Source organism: Anolis carolinensis, chromosome 3, assembly GCF_035594765.1.
Source record: "Anolis carolinensis isolate JA03-04 chromosome 3, rAnoCar3.1.pri, whole genome shotgun sequence".
NCBI lineage: Eukaryota > Metazoa > Chordata > Lepidosauria > Squamata > Dactyloidae > Anolis > Anolis carolinensis.
In genome coordinates, this window is record NC_085843.1 from 159305135 (window position 1) to 159325131 (window position 19997).

The 19997-nt window shown below is 37.7% G+C and overlaps 1 protein-coding gene across 4 annotated transcripts in view; it reads right to left on the reverse strand.

Annotated features, from left to right (window-relative positions):
• The window catches only part of slc18a2 (solute carrier family 18 member A2), a 62639-nt gene that overhangs the window by 16033 nt on the left and 26609 nt on the right, over window positions 1-19997 (reverse strand). For all 4 annotated transcript variants that reach the window (XM_062975656.1, XM_062975657.1, XM_062975658.1 and 1 more), the window contains exons 3-9: window positions 16113-16476; window positions 12853-12911; window positions 11267-11350; window positions 8342-8434; window positions 5775-5864; window positions 3823-3866; window positions 3680-3740 (exon numbers count right to left, since the gene is read on the reverse strand). In XM_062975656.1, coding sequence (XP_062831726.1) covers window positions 3680-3740; window positions 3823-3866; window positions 5775-5864; window positions 8342-8434; window positions 11267-11350; window positions 12853-12911; window positions 16113-16476 — 795 coding nt within the window. The remainder of the gene's footprint in view (window positions 1-3679; window positions 3741-3822; window positions 3867-5774; window positions 5865-8341; window positions 8435-11266; window positions 11351-12852; window positions 12912-16112; window positions 16477-19997) is intronic.

A 19997-nucleotide genomic window follows, 5' to 3' on the forward strand; every position in this document is an offset into this window, starting at 1 on the left:
GATGTTTTGGTGCTTAATTTGTAAAATCTTAATGTAATTTGATGTTTAATAGGCTTTTCTTTCATCCCTCCTTATTATCCAACATTTTCATTTACACTGTTTCCATCCTAAATACCTTGGTGTCATCTTAGACCGAACACTAACATATAGGAAACACTGCATGAACACCAAGCACAAAGTAGCTGCACGCAACAACATCCTGCGGAAACTGACTGGCAGCGCATGGGGTGCAGACCCACAAGTAATAAGAACATCAGCCCTGGCCTTGTCTTTCTCAACTGCTGAGTACGCCTGTCCTGTCTGGCAAAAGTCTGCCCATGCAAAGCAGGTGGACATAGCACTGAATGAAACATGCAGAATAATCACAGGATGCCTTAAACCTACACCTGTTGATAAACTCTACAAGTTAGCTGGCATTGCCCCTCCTGACATGCGATGGGAAGTTGCTGCTAACTGCGAGAGAAAAAAGGTCGAACATTGTGAAAGCCATCCACTGCATGACTATCACCCTCCTCCCACCAGACTCAAATCAAGGAAGGGCTTCATGAGAACCACCACTCCTCTTGATGTTCCTCCAGCAACAGCAAGGGTGTCCCTCTGGGCAGCTGAACCTGGCAATTCTAACTGGATGACCCCCCATGAGGGTCTTCCTCCAGGGGCAAACCGAGAATGGGCAACTTGGAAGTCCCTAAACAGACTGAGAAGTGGAGTGGGCAGATCAAAAGACAATCTGGCAAGGTGGCACTACCTGGAGGAATCCTCCACCTTGTGTGACTGTGGAGCAGAACAAACAACTCCGCATATGTATGCTTGCCCACAATGCCCTGCCTCATGTACGGAGGAGGAGTTGTTTAAAGCTACGGACAATGCGGTTGCTGTTGCCCGCTTTTGGTCCAAAACTATTTAATTGCTTGTGATTTCCTTTTTTTCCCATCATTTTAAAATGTATTTGTTATGCAATGCTTTTGACACGAAATAAATAAATCCAACATTTTCACTTATCCAACGCTTTTATTTTTCAGTGATTGGTTTGGGGGGGGGGGGCAAAATTCTGTTCACCTACACTTGAAAAATACCTAGGGCCGGCTCTGATACCGGTTAAACACCGCATCTCCTTCGTCCTTATTAGTCTCTAAGATTGTGTCTATTCAGCAGATAAGATCAAGTTTCATCTGTTCAAAATAGTCCTTAACCAGGTCCCAATTCGTTTCTTTCTTTGGTAAACCTTGATTTGGGGATAACCAGTAAGTAAGTCTGTCCATGTTCATATTCTCCATGACTTTGTTTAACCAATCCTCCTTTTTTGGGGTCTCATTTTGTCTTCAAGTCCTAGCATTTGTTATCCCCGTGGCAGTGACCAAATAATTAAACAGGATCTCTTTGTTCTTGTCATTTTCAATGTCCAGCATTCCCAATAAAAAGTATTTGGGTTCCCTGTGAATCTTTATCTTAAGAATTGATTGTATAGCTTCATTTATATCTTTCCAGAAAAGTTGGGCTTTGGAACAAGTCCACCACAAATGATAAAAGTGCCTATCTGTTGTTCGCACTTCCAACACTTATTGGATGCATTCTTATAACATTTGGAGATTTTATAAGGGGTAATAAACCACCTGTATTGCATTTTTAGCCAATTCTCTCGCAGGTCATATGAATATGTATATCTGAGGCCCTGGTTCCAAATTTTTTCCCAACTTGTTAGTTGGATCTGATGGCCCACATTCTGAGCCCATTTTACCATACATTCCTTTATATGATCTTTTTCTGTAGCCCACTCTAGCAATTTCTTGTATATTTTCGAAATCAATTTTTGGATTTATCTTTATTCCAAGAGGGGCCTTTCTGTTCCTTGCCATCCAAATGGAAGGAACGAAGCGGAAAAACAAATCAAACGGATGATACAGATACTGGGCACATGACTAGTATCTATGCTTGTGGAATATGCTCACTATGGCTGGCTAAGAAGTAAGATTTTCTAAGAAATTAGGGATATCTTAAATATACTAAACTCATTTAAAGTCAAGTCTCATTAAAGCTTAGGATTACTTCCAAGTAAACACACTAAATATGAGATGACACACCCAAATTACCCTAGTTTACATCATTAAAACTGATAGAAAGGACATTCTCCCTTTTCTTGTCCAGTACACATTGGCTCTAAGCGAGTGAATGGAAAAAATGTTTTCACCTGTACTGCCTCAATTGTCACGAACAGTTTAAGGAAAGGTAAAGGTTTCCCCTTGACATTAAGCCTAGTCGAGTCCGACTCTGGATGGTGGTGCTTATCTTCATTTCTAAGCGGAAGAGCCAGCATTGTCCATAGACACCTCCTAGGTGATGCGGTTAGCATGACTGCATGGAGCGTCATTACCTTCCCACCAAAGCAGTACTTATTAATCTACTCACATTTGCATGTTTTCAAACTGCTAGGTTGGCAGAAGCTGGGGCTAATAATGGGAGCTCACTCCATCCTATGGATTCAAACTGCCGACCTTCCGGTCAGCAACTTCTGCAACTTAGCAGTTTTATTCGCTACACCACCATGGGCCCATTTAACAGTTTAGCCTGTGGTAAAAATAATTATACAACTGTTTTAACAGGTCAGTTCATCACTTAATATGTTGTTGATGTGTCTCCTCTTTTCAAAAGAATCTGTGATAAACTGGGTTGTTGTGAGTTTTCCAAGCTTTATCTGTGATACCTTGTAAGATATATGGATTCAATAATATTGGGCAATACTCATTTCAGTTCACCTCTGGACGTCTTGGTATATCTTCCATGTACATTGGGCAGTTGTGTTTATCTTGCTATGTATACGTGCCATATGTTTTCGATCGAAATTACTATGTGTACATGTGGCAAAACAATGTGTACGCTCTGTATATAGAGATGTGTTTAATTCCTGGATAGCAAGGTATTTTTTCTATATTAAGAAGCTCTGAATCTATGAACAACTTCTCTGTCACGTCCTATTGCACAACTCACTGCGGAATGCACTTCCAACATGTGTTTACATCATTTTGATGGCAATCAAAATCTCCACAAACCAAAGCCGCAGCCGTTAGAAGCTCAAGAATAGTTTATCTTTAAAACCTAAGTGTAATATGTCTTAAGCCATAGTAAAATTCTTTCTTCTGGGGAAAGACTCTCTCATCACACAGTTCAGCACCAAAATGACCACTGCTGTCATTCTTTGCTCAAATATGCCAAGGTGCATTAGTTTATGTATGCACAATCCCCAAAACAGCCCTGTGGTTTCACTAGGGCTGTGGTCCTGCGGGCAAGAAGCAAGAGTTCAGTGCTGCTCATACAACAAAGAATGAAATGTTACATCTAATTTGATCTTTCCACTATCATTGGTACCTGAAGAACACATATGTCTACAAGCACGATGAAGCAATATTGCCCTAGCCAAAGAAATGTGATCTCTGAAACTTGAAAAGCAAACTTTGACTGCAAAAAAGTGGCATACTTCACTACAGTAGAAGAATGTTGTTCTAAATCAAGGAAAGATATGAGATATAGATTGAATGTTCTAATTTGGACTTAATATACTTGAGTAGGGAGAAAGAATATGAATACAAAATATGTTAGCAGAAATCACAGTTTATATTCTCTCACTAACTATTACATACACAATACACACAAAAACACATAACTGCATAATAACTACAATTACCTGCAGCAATGAGGATGTAGGGATCCCTCATTAGTGTAAGTAATGATGCTCCTTTTTGACTCTGACAACAGATAAAGTGGCTCAGTGTTAAGAATAGTGCAATAGGAGCTTCTGTTTTTAAAATCTTTTGTTCAGGTACTTACTTCTGGTTGTATTCTAGATGGTTGTAGAATTAGCAACTGTATTGCTGCAGGAAAAAAAACATAGTGTACAGATAATTTATCCAGATTATAATTCTGTAACACAAAACTACTTATTTATTTATTAATTATTTTTTACAGCATTTATATTCCGCCCTTCTCACCCTGAAGGGGACTCAGGGTGGATCACATTACACATATAGGCAAACATTCAATGCCGATTAACATAGAACAAAGACAAACAAACATAGGCTACTTGCTGGATCACAAGTATTTAGGCCTGAATTCTATTGGTAGTCCCATTTAGAGTACCTCCTTCGAATCAGTATTTAAATGTCAACAGAGTAGTAGTTAGATATTTTCATTGTAGGGAAGAAGGGTTTGAGCAGTAGTCATCATAAAAGAAAAAGGTTTCCACCTCTGTGAAAAAAGGTTTTCACAGATAATGATGAAAATAACCCACAATATATGCATTTTAGTGAGGCAAATATGCTGTAAACCCCCCCCCCCATCAAAAGTTTTTCCAAAGTCAAAATATTTGCAGATTTTGTTTCCAAAAAGTACCAAATCCATCTGAATAAGTTTTACAGGGAAAAATGCACATTCTTTGAGATAAAATGCAACTTTCCAAACCCTGTACCAAAGTGATTTGATCCATTTTGATAGTTCTACTCCTAGTCAACAATGTGCTGCCACTTATAACACATTTTTCATTTTGGGGGGGATTTAGTTCCCTTTCGAAACAAACTTCACATTTGTGTAAAATAAATACTCGTGAATCGATGCCTATTGTGCAAGTCATTCTGTTGTAATGATTTGAACTGCTTTTTTCATGTCAGGAGTGACTTGAAAAACTGCAAGTCGCTTCTGGTGTGAGAAAATTGGCCGTCTGCAAGAACGTTGCCCAGGGGATGCCCAGATGTGTTTATCATCCTTGTGGGAGGCTTTTCTCATGTCTGAACTACTAATAAAATCTAGTAAGCTATGATTGATTTGAAGACTTGTGGAGAAACGACTTAAAAATCCTTCAGATATGTTACACTCTAGTGTTACACTTGAGGATTCTGGATGAATGGATTTTAATCATGGACATTCTTAAAATGTTATATAATGTGACTTTATTTTGTAATGGTATCTGATTTATATGAACTGTTGTTTTGTAGATTGTTTTATATGAATTGTTGTTTTTACATTGTTTTTAGGCATTGAATTTTTGCCTATTTACTGTAAGCCGCTTTGAGTCTCCTCGGAGAGAAACACGGGGTAAAAGTGATGCAAATAAATAAATAAATACTTAATTTGATAAATCACTATGTGACAGTCCATGTGTCAAAGTAGACAATGTTCACATTGTTAGGGATTTTCTGTTATAGAAAACTCCCCAAAATAGCAGAGCATCCAAACATATAAAACAGGATACTTATAGTTGAGCATTCAGCTCACAGAAAGCAGAGCATGAAGTGTCATGTGGCTGTAAAGAATTTAGAGCTTAGAATGCAAAGATCCAGAGTTCAATCTTTATAATTACAAAAGGTTTATTTATAAAAACAATAACTACGTTTCTAAGTAGTAAATAACTGGGTCTGAGCTTCTGTCTAACTCCATCTCTCTAGGGTTCTAAAAAGAGGGGAAAATCTCTAAGCAAACATCTCTCCTGACACAAAAGCAGAGAAAGATCTCAAAACACACAGCACACACAAGGCGTAAATGTAGAAGTCAAAGACAAAAGGCATGCACTTGCAATTTATCCATTCCATACAACCAATCAGAATGAGAGCAGAAACAGAGAGGAGAGAAGAAATCTTTTCTTTGAATTCCAAAGCTTCACTTAGTAATGAAGTTTAGTAAACCACTACAGTGCAAGAAATTTGAAACAAAAAGGAAAATTGAGCACTGACCAACTAGAGCTACTCTAGTTCTGGCTATCAATGGGATTCAAGACTTTGTTGACATACCTCCATCTAAAAGAGCCAATGCTGCTAACACGAGAAAAGGTGCAGCCTTCCCAACAAATTCATACATCACACTTCCAAACGGTGGACCAACTACGAAAGAAAATCACATTGTATAGAGTCATAACAAAATCTGTGGCAAAAGCATCAATAGCATATTATGGAAATTATTTTCCAGATTTACAAAGTTCAGTTATGATCATAGTCACTTAGTAAAAAAAGGTAGTGTACTTACTGTATATACTAGAGTATAAGCCTAGTTTTTCAGCCCTTTTTTAAGACTGAAAAAGCCCCCCTCGGCTTATACTTGGGTGAGGGCCCTGGTTGGCTTATATTTGGGTTAGCTTACACTTGAGAATATATGGTACATTTATTATTTTTCTCTATTATTATTGGTATTATTACATTTATTATTTTTTCTATTATTGTTGCTACTATTACATTTATTTTACTCTATTATTATTAAAAGGATACATAAGCACATTTACATTGAAGAAGATGAAAATAATGATTTGATCAGAGTTGGACAGTCTTATTTTAAATTTGAGATTTATGTAAATATTCAAAAACATTTAATCTACTGATTCCTCAATTAATGTAATTTTATTGGTATCTATTTTTATTTCTGAAATTTACCACCCTTGGCTTATACTGGAGGCAATGTTTTTCCAGTTTTTTGTGGTAAAATTAGGTGCCTCAGCTTATATTCGGGTCGGCTTATACTCGAGTATATTCGGTATATAATTATACTGTTTACATCAATAAATCTTATTGATCCACTAAGTCAGTGGTTTCAACCTGTGGGTCCCCAGATGTTTGGCCAGAAATCCCAGCCAGTTTACCAGCTGTTAGGATTTCTAGGAGTTGAAAGTCAAAACATCTGGGGACCCACAGGTTGAGAAACACTGCACTAAGTGATGATAAGAGTTATTGTGATGGTACAGTGACGGTAAGGGTTATTGCTTTCCCAAATAAAGTCAAGAATTGGTTGGCAAAATTTTCTAGGGAATTTTTTTTCCACAAAAGTCTGCTGCATAAATGTTGAGGCACAGATGTGTTATCTATACAAGGTTGTTAATAATGTCAAATGCCAATATGATCAAGCATATCCTTGGGAGGCCTTGGGATGCATACCTTTGATTTTACAAAGAGAGAGCCGTATTTGATATTCAGATGCATGAGTAAGTACTGTTGTTAGCATTTTCAAAACTCTGTAATTTTGTATAAATCCTTTAATCTTCTGGAAGTATTTTATTTAAATACTGGTATAGATTTTAACCATGACTCTAGAGTGAGATATGGAATGGAGAAAATGCAATGATACATCTGTATATCGTATATATTTGAACATAAGCTGAGTTTTTCAGCCCATTTTTAGGGCTGAAAAAGCACACCTTGGCTTATAGTCGAGTGAGGGTCCTAATCGGCTTAGTATATGGGCCGGCTTATACTAGATTATATACGATACATTTATTATTTTTCTCTATTATTGTAGTTATTATTACATTTAATATTTTACTATATTATTATTATTATTATACTCTTATTATTACTATAACATTTATTATTTATTCTCTTTGTTGTTATTATTATTACATTTATTATTTTACTCTATTATTGTTGTTATTATTATATTTATTATTTTAGCCTATTTATTATTATTGGAAGGATACGTACATTTACATTGAAGAAGGTTAGAATAATGATTGAATCACAGTTCTACAGTTTTATTTTAAATTACAGTTTTATGTAAATATTCAAAAATATTTAACCTACTGATGCCTCAATTAATGTAATTTTATTGGTACAGTAGAGTCTCACTTATCCAACACTCGCTTATCCAACGTTCTGGATTATCCAACGCATTTTTGTAGTCAATGTTTTCAATACATCATGATATTTTGGTGCTAAATTCGTAAATACGGTAATTACTACATAGCATTACTGCGTATTGAACTACTTTTTCTGTCAAATTTGTTGTTAAACATGATGTTTTGGTGCTTAATTTGTAAAGTCATAACCTAATTTGATGTTTAATAGGCTTTTCCTTAATCTCTCCTTATTATCCAACATATTCGCTTATCCAACATTCTGCAAGCCCGTTTATGTTGGATAAGTGAGACTCTACTGTATCTTTTTATTTTTATTTTTGAATTTTACCAGTAGCTGCTGCATTTCCCATCCTAAGCTTATAATCAAGTCAATAAGTTTCCCCAGTTTTTTGTGATAAAATGAGGTGCCTCTGCTTATATTTGGGTTCGCTTATACTTGAGTGTATACGGTATTAATGAGTAATTAGTAATTCTTTGGGAGTCAATAGTGAAAAATAACACTGAATTAAACAATCCTATGCATGTTTACAGAGAATAAAATCCCACTTTCCACGTTGCTTACTCTCAAGTAAGATGGCACACAGTCACAGGCCCATGTATACCTGTTCCTAAATGTGTGAGTGCAAAGATAGTCACAAATCACTCATTTATTCTACTCTACTAACATAACAAATCTCTCATACAGACACATATTATCTGAAGCTATACATTTTGTTCCAATCAGTGTCACATACTAACCCAATACCCCCATAGCCAGGCCTCCCAAAGCTATTCCCATTGCATTGCCTCTTTCTTCATCATCAGGATATACACTGGCCAGCATGCCCATGCCTGCATAAAAAGAAAATAAATAACACGTAAATCAGTAATATTGTCATTTTTCACTGTATGAAGGAAAAAGGAGAATATAATATGACATCAAAGGTAAGAAACACATTAAAAATAATATTCTACATATGACATAAATTGAGCATAGCTCTTCAGCATGGAAAGTTGTAGCTATTATGTCCCCTCTGCATTTGGGGTCTTTGGCACAGAAGAGTCTTCTATGATTTCAAAGGGTTTTCTCTTATTTTCTTTTTTACTCTGCCATTTCTTGCACTTCCTTAAATCTGTGCCAAAAATGCTGGATAATCCATTGGCACGGTATGGCTAGCTACAGAGGAAAGGTGAAAAGTGAGAAAACCTCCCACCTCTTCCACACACAAAGAAGCTTCCACTGAATTAAAGTGCCTTCCATCAGAAAAGAGAACCCACTGCATGCAACCTGAGGGCCCTTCCACACAGCCCTATATCTCAGAATATCAAGGCAGAAAATCAAACAATATCTGCTTTGAACTGGGTTATCCGAGTCCACACTCAGATAATGTGGGATTTTCTGTCTTGATATTCTGACATATAGGGCTGTGTGGAAGGGCCCTGAAGCGTTCAAGTGAATAATGAAAGAATTCTAGAGGTCTAGAATATTTGCAAAACTATATCTCATATGATGTATAATATAACGTATCTCCCTCTATGAACCACATCATCTGGGAAATCCCTGCTCTCGGTCCCACCTCCTTCGCAGGGGCAATTGGTGGGGAGAAGAGACAGGGCCTTCTCAGTGGTGGCCCCTCAGTTATGGAAATCCCTCCCCAGTGAGATCAGATCAGCCTTCTCTCTCCTGACCTTCAGGAAAAAACTCAAGATCTTTGGGATCAAGCTTTTTGACAAGTAATTGGGAGCAGTGCAATACGTGACTATTAAACAATGTGGTTGACAAATGGAACGGCTATGGATTATGTTTTGGATGGAGTGATTTTAATTGATGTTTTAATTATTGGTTTTAATTGTAATTGTTTATTTGATATATGTGTATGGCATCAAATTGCTGCTTGTTGTAATCCCTTCTGGGGTTGAGAAAGGTGGAATATAAATAGGGTAAATAAATAAATGGTAAATAATAATGGCATCATGACATTTACAGAGAGCGGTCAACCCTCCTGTTTAAGTAGCTCCACTGGCTACCGATAAGTTTCCGGGCCCAATTCAAGGTGCAGGTTATCACCTACAAACCCTAAATGGTTCAGGACCTGCTTATCTCCGCAATAGCCTCCTCCCCTATGAACCCGCACGGGCCCTAAGTTCTTCCGGGAAGGCCCTTCTCTCACTCACACCTCCGTTTCAAGCACGGTTGGTGGGGACGAGAGAGAGGGCCTTCTCGGTAATGGCTCCTTGACTCTGGAACTCGTTCCCAGGGAGATTAGACTGGCTACTTCATTGTCCACCTTCTACCAGAGTCTAAAAACATGGATGTTCCAGTGCACTTTTGAGTGAAGAGGCCATCAGCCATGTATCTAGTTTTCAAACGGTGATGTACTTTAATATTGCCCCCTATTTTATAGGTTTTCATGTTTTAACACGATCAGTTCCTTGTCCTCTCCTGCCCATCTCTATTTTACTCATGGACTTTACTCAGAGTTTTGCACATAGCAATTGGTGTCATGGTTTTAATAATTGTCATGTTATGTTGTTTTATAACTATGTTATTATATTGTGTTTTTAATGTATGGATTGTTTTTCTTATATAAGCCGCCCCGAGTCCCTTCGGGGAGATGGAGGCGGGGTACAAAAATAAAGGATTATTATTATTATTATTATTATTATTATTATTATTATTATTATTATTTACCAGCAGACAGTGCTGGATTTAGGATCCTAAAATTTTGGATCCAGATTATTATTATTATTTTATTATGACACAGCAAACAAGATAGATATGCTGGATTTCATATCACAAAATCACAATTCGAACACTTCCCAAGTGTCTAGGACTGTGTGATGTATTTTTGGATGATGCGTGCAGATCCCAGTAGGGTGGCCTTTTGCAGTTGGCAGATCGTGATTTTGTAAATGTCTATTGTTTCCAAATGCCGGTTGAGATCTTTTGGCATGGCACACAGTGTGCCGATCAACACCGGGACCACCTGCACTGGTTTCTGCCAGGCTTTGAAATTCGATCTTGAGGTCCTGATAGCGGCTGAGTTTTTCCTGTTGTTTTTCGTCAATGCGACTGTCACCTGGGATGGCGACATCAATGATCCAAACCTTTTTCTTTTCCACAACTGTGATGTCTGGTGTGATTATTGTTGTTGTTGTTGTTGTTGTTGTTATTTACCAGCAGACAGTGCTGGATTTAGGATCCTAAAATTTAGGATCCAGATTTTTTTTATTATTACTACTACTACTACTACTATTATTGTATTTATTTCTGTCCCGCTTTTCTCCCGAATCAGGACTCAAAGCAACGAACAACATATAGACAAAAACACTACATACCATAATAATAAGCATAATAATCAAACCGCAACATATCTAATGAAAATTATAAAAATTATAAACCCATGCTATACATAATAAATAAAGTACTAAGAAACAGTTTACACATTCGATAGATTAAAATCCTATTGAATATCCATTCCTTTAGACCATAGTCAAGTCAAATTTTCATCCTAAAATTGCCCAAAGACAGAAAATACCTGCACAATTATCTATAAGATGTTGATCAGAATTAATATTGACTGTTAATGAAATAAATCATTAGTAGTGAAAATTATAGGTGAGATTCAGAAGAGCAGATCAAGTAGTCAAAATCTATATGATTGTGCTTATGTTTGAACCTACCTGCTACTGAAGAACAAGAAGAACCTACTCCTTGGAGAGATCTTGCTATAAACAGTAACTTATAGCTTTCTGAAAAGGCAAACACTGTGAAAAGGCATTAAGACAACAATTAGATTAAATCTAACTAGATATAAAAGTTAAGGATAAATTCATTGAATTTAACTGAGCATTTTCCGTGACAGTTGCAACACTTTCGATACTAACTACATTATTTCCCCTTCTTGCATTTAAATGTATCAGTGAATGTATCTGTATCTAAATCCTCTGCTAACAAAAAAGCAAGGAAAAGCAAGCATTAGGAGTCATCTTGTTAATGCCGTATCTGTGCGGATATTTCACAATGCATAATGGAAAATACCACAGGAAATGCTCTAGTCAAGATATGGTTAAAACCTTCTAGAAAGTTATTGCTGAAAATAGACTTCTTTCAAGTCCCAATGTATAAACATACATCACCATGAAATAGATAAAATGACAGAGTTCAAAAAGCCTCTGTGACATTTGTCAGAGAGGGATCCGCAGGAATTTTTCATATTTTTCTATGGTTTACAGAAAGAAATACTTCTTTCATCACCTACTTTGGACTGAGCGAGGAAAAATATTCTGAACACATTATTATTATCGAGCCCGGGTGGGGGTGAGCACCCACCATTAGCCCCAGCTCCCTGCCCACCTAGCAGATTGAAAGCAGAAATGCAAATAGATAAATAGGTACCACTTTTAGTGGGGTAATAAAAGCGCCCTTAAGGACATCAATCGGGAGGACATCTAAGGACAACAATGTTCCTCGGCATGGAAGATAGAGCGACATCAGCCCTACCCCCGTGCCCAGAGTTGAGCACAGCCTCCAAGATGTCGAAAATAAGATGGAAAGTGCCTTTACTTCCATCTGTATTGTCTGTCCTTATTAATTGTATAACGGCATTGAATGCTTGCCATATGTTTTGTAGTCTGCCCTGAGTCCCCCCGGGGAAATAGAGTAGAATATAAATAAAGTACAGTAGAGTCTCACTTATCCAACATTCGCTTATCCAACGTTTGGATTATCCAATGCAGTCTGCCTTTTAGTAGTCAATGTTTTTGTAGACAATGTTTTCAATACATTGCGATGTTTTGGTGCTAAATTCATAAATACAGTAATTACTACATAGGGTTACTGCGTATTGAACTGGTTTTTCTGTCCAATTTGTTGTAAAACATGATGGTGCTTAATTTGTAAAATCATAATGTAATTTGATGTTTAATAAGCTTTTCCTTAATCCCTCTTTATTATCCAACATACTCACTTAGCCAACATTCTGTTGGCCCGTTTATGTTGGATAAGTGAGACTGTACTGTATATTATTATTATTATTATTATTATTATTATTATTATTATTATTATTATTGAGGTTCTATAACGGTGTTAAAGCTTATTAATGGTTGCTTCTGACCAGTTGTCCTATTTTTCTGACAATAATTCAAGAAACCCCAGAGCCAAAGGCTATCTAATCTGACACTGGCAGGTCCTGCAATATAAAAATACGCTTCCTTCCTTTCTGTCTGTCCCTCCTTCCTGCAGCACTCAGGAGAAAAAAAGCACTTACTAATTGTTGAAACGAACATGATGCAGAAGCCAGCAAACAAGGGGATCTGATATCCTATTCTGGAAAAGAAAACAGACACAAAATGTTGGCTTGCTATCTTCCAAAGTTTATCTTCAAATGTTTTTGTTAAAGAATTATTTCCTTTGGAAAACTCAAAATGGCCTTTTAGAACATTCTGTACAATTTAATTTGCTTCCTAGTTGTCTCCTCCAAGCCACGACAATTTAGTTACAACAACGCTAAAGCATCAGCTGTTCTCAGAGCCTTCAATGGGTGTTACATATCACTGACTGCCAGTAGAAATGGAGAGCACGAATTTCCATCTATTGTATTTTATGGAAGCAGAAAAGAGCAGAAACAAATGCTTAAAACATTCTCAGCAACAACTATAGGATTCTCTAGCTATTAATCTACCTAGCCATAATATTTTGGTTAGATCTCCAGTATTTTATTCCCAGCCCCAGCATTTGCACAAGCCCATGTCCTGCCCTGTTAGTTTCAAATCTGCACATGCCTATTCTCGGCTACTGGTTGTTTGATGTTTGATGTTTTCGATGTTTTATATTTCATTGGTTTTACTGTTTAAATATATCTTACTGTTATAGGTTTTTAAATGTGTTATTTGTAACCTTGTTTATATTGGGCTTGGTCCCCATGTAAGCCGCCCTGAGTCCCTTCAGGGATGGAGGCAGGATATAAGAAAAAGTTGTTGCTGTTGTTGTTGATGTTGTGAGTCAACACTCTTTTGCAATATAGTAGGAACAGATGATCATGATAGTTGGGAGATTTTGGTAATTTCTCTTTGAAAAAAATTAATTCTCTCATACATTGGCTCCTTTGGAGCAATATATTTCTTATCATATATTCTAGAAAAACCTTCATATTCAATCTACTAACAACCTGACTGCCAATGCCAAATTTCATCACCTCAAAAACAGTTCCAGAACCAGAGCTCTAGAGTCAACTCCCTGTAGGAGTTCCTGGCAACTCAATATAAACTAACTATCCCATCCCACCCAACCTGAGTGAAACCTAAAGCTTTCACTCAGGTGGGTCCTGTCACCCAGTGAGACTTGAACCCAAACAGTTCAATCTCATTGGCTACCTCCTCAAACCCCATCTGGTGTGCAGGAGCACAGAGCAAACGAGGAATGAGGGACACATGGTCACAAAGCCAACTGGTGGTCCTCACATCCTCTGCTCCAACCAGGTGAGCTAATTGCCAGAGGATTTCAGTTCACTTCATCAAATGAATCGGATGGAGTGTACAAAAACTGTCAGGTAAAACCTGTTAAGTTTTAACACTCATGCAACTGAATGTGATGTTTTAGACTTCCAGAATGACATTTTGTTGCAGAATCCACACAAACCAAGATCTGCAGTATGAGTATTCTGCAACACAGGCCCCATCTACACTGATCATATAATGAAGTTTCATAATGCAGTTTTACTGCATTGAACTGCATTCTATTAATCTACATTGTCACATAATGCAGTTCAATTCAGCTAAACTGCATTATGAAACTGCATTATATGGCAAGTGTAGATGTGGCCTTAGTCTCCTGCAAAGTTGTAATCCACATCTCCAGGTATAATCCATTTCCTATTGTGAAGATTTGTAAAGAGACACCATGATGTAATGGGTTGACGGGAAAGGCATGTGTTGACAGCTGATTGGCTGAGCCAGCCAGGAGCCAGAATTCCGATTGGCTGCTGTCTCTAGCTTGATGTTGAGACAAACAGTTTTAATAGTTTGTATTGTATATTGGCATTGAATTTTGCCAGATCGTGAGTTGCCCTGAGTCCCTTCAGGTGAGAAGGGCAGGATAGAAATGATGGAAATAAATAAATAATAAACTGCCACTTTCACCTTGGAGAGGGAAGAGAGCGCTGACTAGAAATGAACAGGAAGAAAATGGCTGCCAACTTTTCAAAGCCTGATTATTTATAAGGCAAATGAGGTATATTTAAAGACTGTTTAAAGGGACTGTTTATTCCCCATGTTCTCTGTTTGAATTCAGAGAAACTGCTGTATATATTTTGCCCTATTTGATCTTTTGAACTGAAGTAAAGATACTGTTACTTGTTACACAAGCCTGAGTTATCTTGATTCTGAAACTGTGGTAAAGCTTCTACAGTATTCATTTATTTCTACAACTTATAATATCTATGTCGTGGTTTGCTGTCATTATAAACAAAAGAGTAGAAGGGAAAACAACAAACAGTAAACATCAAAGCCACCACTTTATGCTTAAAATAGTCTACAGCCATTTCTGCCTCCAGGCCACAAGCTATGATTTCAGCCTAAAAGAGGATTTTGTTCTCAAAAGTGGCACTGAAGGCTTTGAAATAATAAACATTAGCTATAAAGACTCCCATGCTTTTCAATCACACTTCTGCACTTCCAAGCAGCTTTGAAATAACCAACTTTCCAGTTCTGATTTATAGTAAAATAGTGGCCTCCTAGCACCTGTCACAAAGGTAAATGTCCAAAGCCATCATGGTGACATTCACAGGCTCCTCAATCTTATACTTTTCTTCACTGTTGCTGTTGCAGAGTGCCTTCAAGTCATTTCCAACTTATGTTAGCCCTGGGGACAACTTATTGTGGAATTTTTTTGCATTCATATGAAATAATGAAAATGTGAGAGTGTGTGCATGTGCACTTTCAAGCCATCTGTTGATTTATGGTGACCCCATAAATTTCATAGGATTTTCTTAGGCAAATAATATTTGGAGACTGTTTGGGCAATTCAGTCCTCAGAAATATACCTTACAACTTGGTATTTATTTGTAGTTTACCATCCAAATGCAGGACTGACTCTGAATAGCTTCTACAAGCAAATGATATCTGTTGTCTTTAGGGCATTCTGAAGTCTACATCAAAGTCTAAATCAATTTACAACAATTTTGCAAGTTTAACCACAGTTCTATATTTCAATTCCTGATTCCATATTCTGGTATTAAAATGTCATAAAACGGTGCCACTCAAGGAGTACAAAAGGAATGTAACTTAGAATTGGTAAAAGCAATCGACATCTACTTCACCGAAGGCCCTGTTATTTAGAAAATATTGCAGGTATATTGGAGCTTTAGTATTTGTATATCTCTCCTAGAGAAAGCAGTCTACACATACAATAATAACTTGTGTGCAATAAGAATAATTGAAGGAAGAAGGGATATCTCTCTGCGAAATTCAGATACACAAAATGACAGATCAGGATTAAATACCACTTTAGTACATAAAAGGAAAAGCATACCTATTTGTCATTGGTCCTATAAAAGGGTTAGTGAGGAGTTGCACGGTTGCTTTGGAAGCAAACAGTAAACCGACTTGTACATTTTCATTTAGTAGGTCTTTATCTTCCTTGGGGCAGTCAGGTGCTGGTGGTGGTGGTGTCTTAGTCATATTTACCACCATTTGCTCTGTCTGTGCATGATAAAAATCTCCGGGCCTTGTCCCTTCAGAATGATTTCCAGTAATCATTGTAGAATTGTCGTAGTAGGAGAATATACTTTGAAATCTGTTTGGGCTTAGCGACGGTGTGTTTGGCCTAATGGTTTGGATTTCTGTTGCATTTTTCTGGTGTCTCATGCTGTATAGGTAACTGGGAATAATTGGCACTGAAAAAAAATAGATATAACAAATATCATGCCAGAAAATACAAAGATTTCACAATCAGGATATAAAAAAAATAAACTGAAGGCTATACTTTCACTGAACCAATAGATAAATAAAGACTGTGTTGCTGTGAGTTTTCCGGGCTGTATGGCCATGTTCCAGAAGCATTCTCTCCTGACGTTTCACCCACATCTATGGCAGGCATCCTCAGAGGTTGCAAGGTCTCCATAAAGGCTGGAAAACTCACAGCAACCCAGTGATTCTGACCATGAAAGCCTTTGACAACACAATAATGACTGTGCTAGCTTTTGTATGCTTTTTTTGTCAGAAAACATGTAAGGATAGATAATTTAAAGGTATATAATAAGTTGAATCATCGGAAGAAAGTTCAGAAGTAACCCAAGACATGAGTATGATTCCCCCCCCCCCCCCCCCCGTCTTAATTCATGTTTCTTGAAATATAGTACAGTTAATGAAGTAGATGTTAGGTGAATATTGCTTCTTTAATGGGAAATTTGTTATGGATATAGAAGTAACATGAAAAGAATAGAGATAGCTTCTGCACCTCAAAAAGAGAGCAGTTCAACAGGTTTCAACAAAAGAAATATTCAAAAGTAACAAAACACTCATGGAAAATGAAAAAAATATATAGGTCAGGTAAGCCATGCATGGATAACTTGAGAGCTTCTTCCAAAATACATTCCTTTACCAGCCTCTACTTTTGTTATGGTTTCCATTTATGTGGTCAAATGTGGGTAAGCTAGTGAAGCTTCCCCACATGTTTTCTCTTTTTCTCTCTGTTTTCTTGTTCATGCAGGCCCAGTAAGGGATTCTGGGGGTACATGCTGTTCACCTTGACTGCTGTAAGAAGGCACCCATAACTACAGTGGCGCAGGGGCCAGGTTGTGGCGCAGGCTGATAAACAGCTGCTGCAATAAATCACTCTGACCATGAGGTCATGAGTTCGAGGCCAGCCCGTGGTGGGGTGAGCACCCGTCAAATAAAAATAAAAAATATAACCCCTGCTCGTTGCTGACCTAGCAACCCGAAAGATAGTTGCATCTATCAAGTAGGAAATAAGGTACCACTTATAAAAGTGGGGAGGCAAGTTTAATTAATTTACAACGTTGGAATGAGGAAGTGAGGAAGTGCCATCAGAGTGGATGATGAAGCAGCTGCTCCTCCCTGTGGCCAGAATCGAACATCCCCTCAGGAGAAGGTTAAATTGCCTCTGCGTCTGTCTGTCTGTCTGTTGTCTCTGTCTCGGTTCGATGTGTTTATGGGCATTGAATGTTTGCCCTATATGTACATAATGTGTTCCGCCCTGAGTCCCCTTCGGGGTGAGAAGGGCGGAATATAAATACTGTAAATAAATAAATACAGTGATATTAGAGAGAGGAAACTCCCATCATGTCCAGCTTTATTGCAACGTTTACTGGAGATATACTGCTAAAATGCAATACCAAAACTTTGTGGTATTCCAGCCCTCCTTCACCATTCTCCAAATGGTGATGATGCAAAAAAACTTCCAACTAGACAGAGTGCTTGGAGGAAAAACAGGACCGGTTTGGTGTAAAAGGATGAAGCTTTTTGTTAGAGTCTTTGTGAATAGAGGCCCCTTCCACACAGCTGATAAAATCCCACATTATCTGTTTTGAACTGGGATATATGGCAGTGTGGACTCAATGCCCACGTAGCCACATAACCCAGAATATCAAGGCAGGAAACCCCACAATACCTGCTTTGAACTGGGTTAGCTGAGCCCACATTGCCATATATCCCAGTTCAAAGCAGAAAATGGGGGATTTTATTCAGCTCTGTGAAAGGGACCTCAGATATTCCAGTTCAAAGCAGATATTGTGGATTATCTGCCTTGATATTCTGGGTTATATGGTTGTGTGGAAGGGCCCAGAGATATGCCTGCCTGAGAACTGCCTGAGTACATAAGAGGTGGTTGTTAACATTTATTAACAAACTCTTTGACTTTTACAATACTTTAAAAATGGAGAAATTTGCAATCTACACAACATCATAAAGGAAATACAGGCAGTCCAGGAGTTACAAATGTCTGACTTACAAATGAATCATAATTAAGAATGGGCGTAAGACAACAGAAAATGAGAGAAATCTACCCCTCGGAAGGGAAATTCATTCCTAAAAGAGCTATCATGGGGAAAAGGTGCCTCAGCTGAAGCTTTATCACCAATCCTTGCTTCCACAACAAGCCAAATATTTCAAAACCCAATTATCACAGGAACAGAAAATGAGCACAGACAGCAAAACAAACACCACAGGAGTGTTCACCCTTTCCTATGCTTTCCAAAGATTGCATGCATAGACATAGGCACACGCATATGCACAGGCATGTACACACTCTCTCTCTCACACACATATATATATGGATGGAGTTAAACTTTAAAATTTACATGTTCTAACTTACATACAAATTCAACTTTAGAACAAACCTCCAGAACCTTGTTCATAACTTGAGGACTGCCTGTACTAACAGAAATGCCTTTGGGGTTTGTTCTGAGGCAGTCAACTAATTCACGTTGAAATAACGGTACAAACAATGACTAGCTCTTTATATTAATATCAATTGGATCCAAGTACAACTTGTTTATCCAACCACAGAATGTAGTACCGTTGCTATAATATTTTTCTTTCAGGAATAAAGGTATGTAGCAGAAAGGTGTAGGTGTCTTGGCAAAGACGAAACACTAAATAATATTACATGTACAGTGTTCCCTCACTACTTTGTGGTTCACTTTTTGTGGATTTGCTGTTTTGCTGTCTTTCAATAAACTCTAAAAGACTATTATAAATCATAAAAAAATTACAACTTACAGCCTAAGGAAGGGAGGAAGGAGAAACCAAAGGGAGAGAAAAGAAGCCCAAGCGGCAACAGGAGAAGAAGGAGGCGATTTACCAACACACAATTGGTTGATAAAGACTTAAAATAGTGTATAACTACTAAAATAAGGTATAAATATTAAAATAAATATAGTGTCCCTACTTTCGCGAATTTTCACTTATTGTGGGTGGTCCTGGAACCTAACCCCCGTGATAAGTGAGGGAACACTGTAATACAATCTAATTATTGAGAGGAAATTTGGAAATTGGATTGCTGTGTGTTTTCTGGACTGAATGGCCATGTTCCAGAAGCATTCTATCCTGATGTTTCGCCTACATCTATGGCAGGCATCCTCAGAGTTTGTGAGGTCTGTTGGAAACTAGGTAAGTGGGGATTATATATTTGAATAATGTATTAAAATATATTAATACTGCCAGTATTAAAAAAAAACTTTGAAATCAGGACAGTAAATAAAGAACAACACCAAGAAGACAGGGGAATCCCAGACAAGAAACAATCAGGGCCAGCTAACACCTCCCAACAAAGGATTCCTCCAGGCAGGGAGGAGTCAGGCTTTGAAGCTGCAAGGCTATTCAATGCTAATCAAGCTGGCCAAGGGCAACATTCACAATTGCCTCAGGCAGACAAGAGTTCTTTCTCCCACACTGG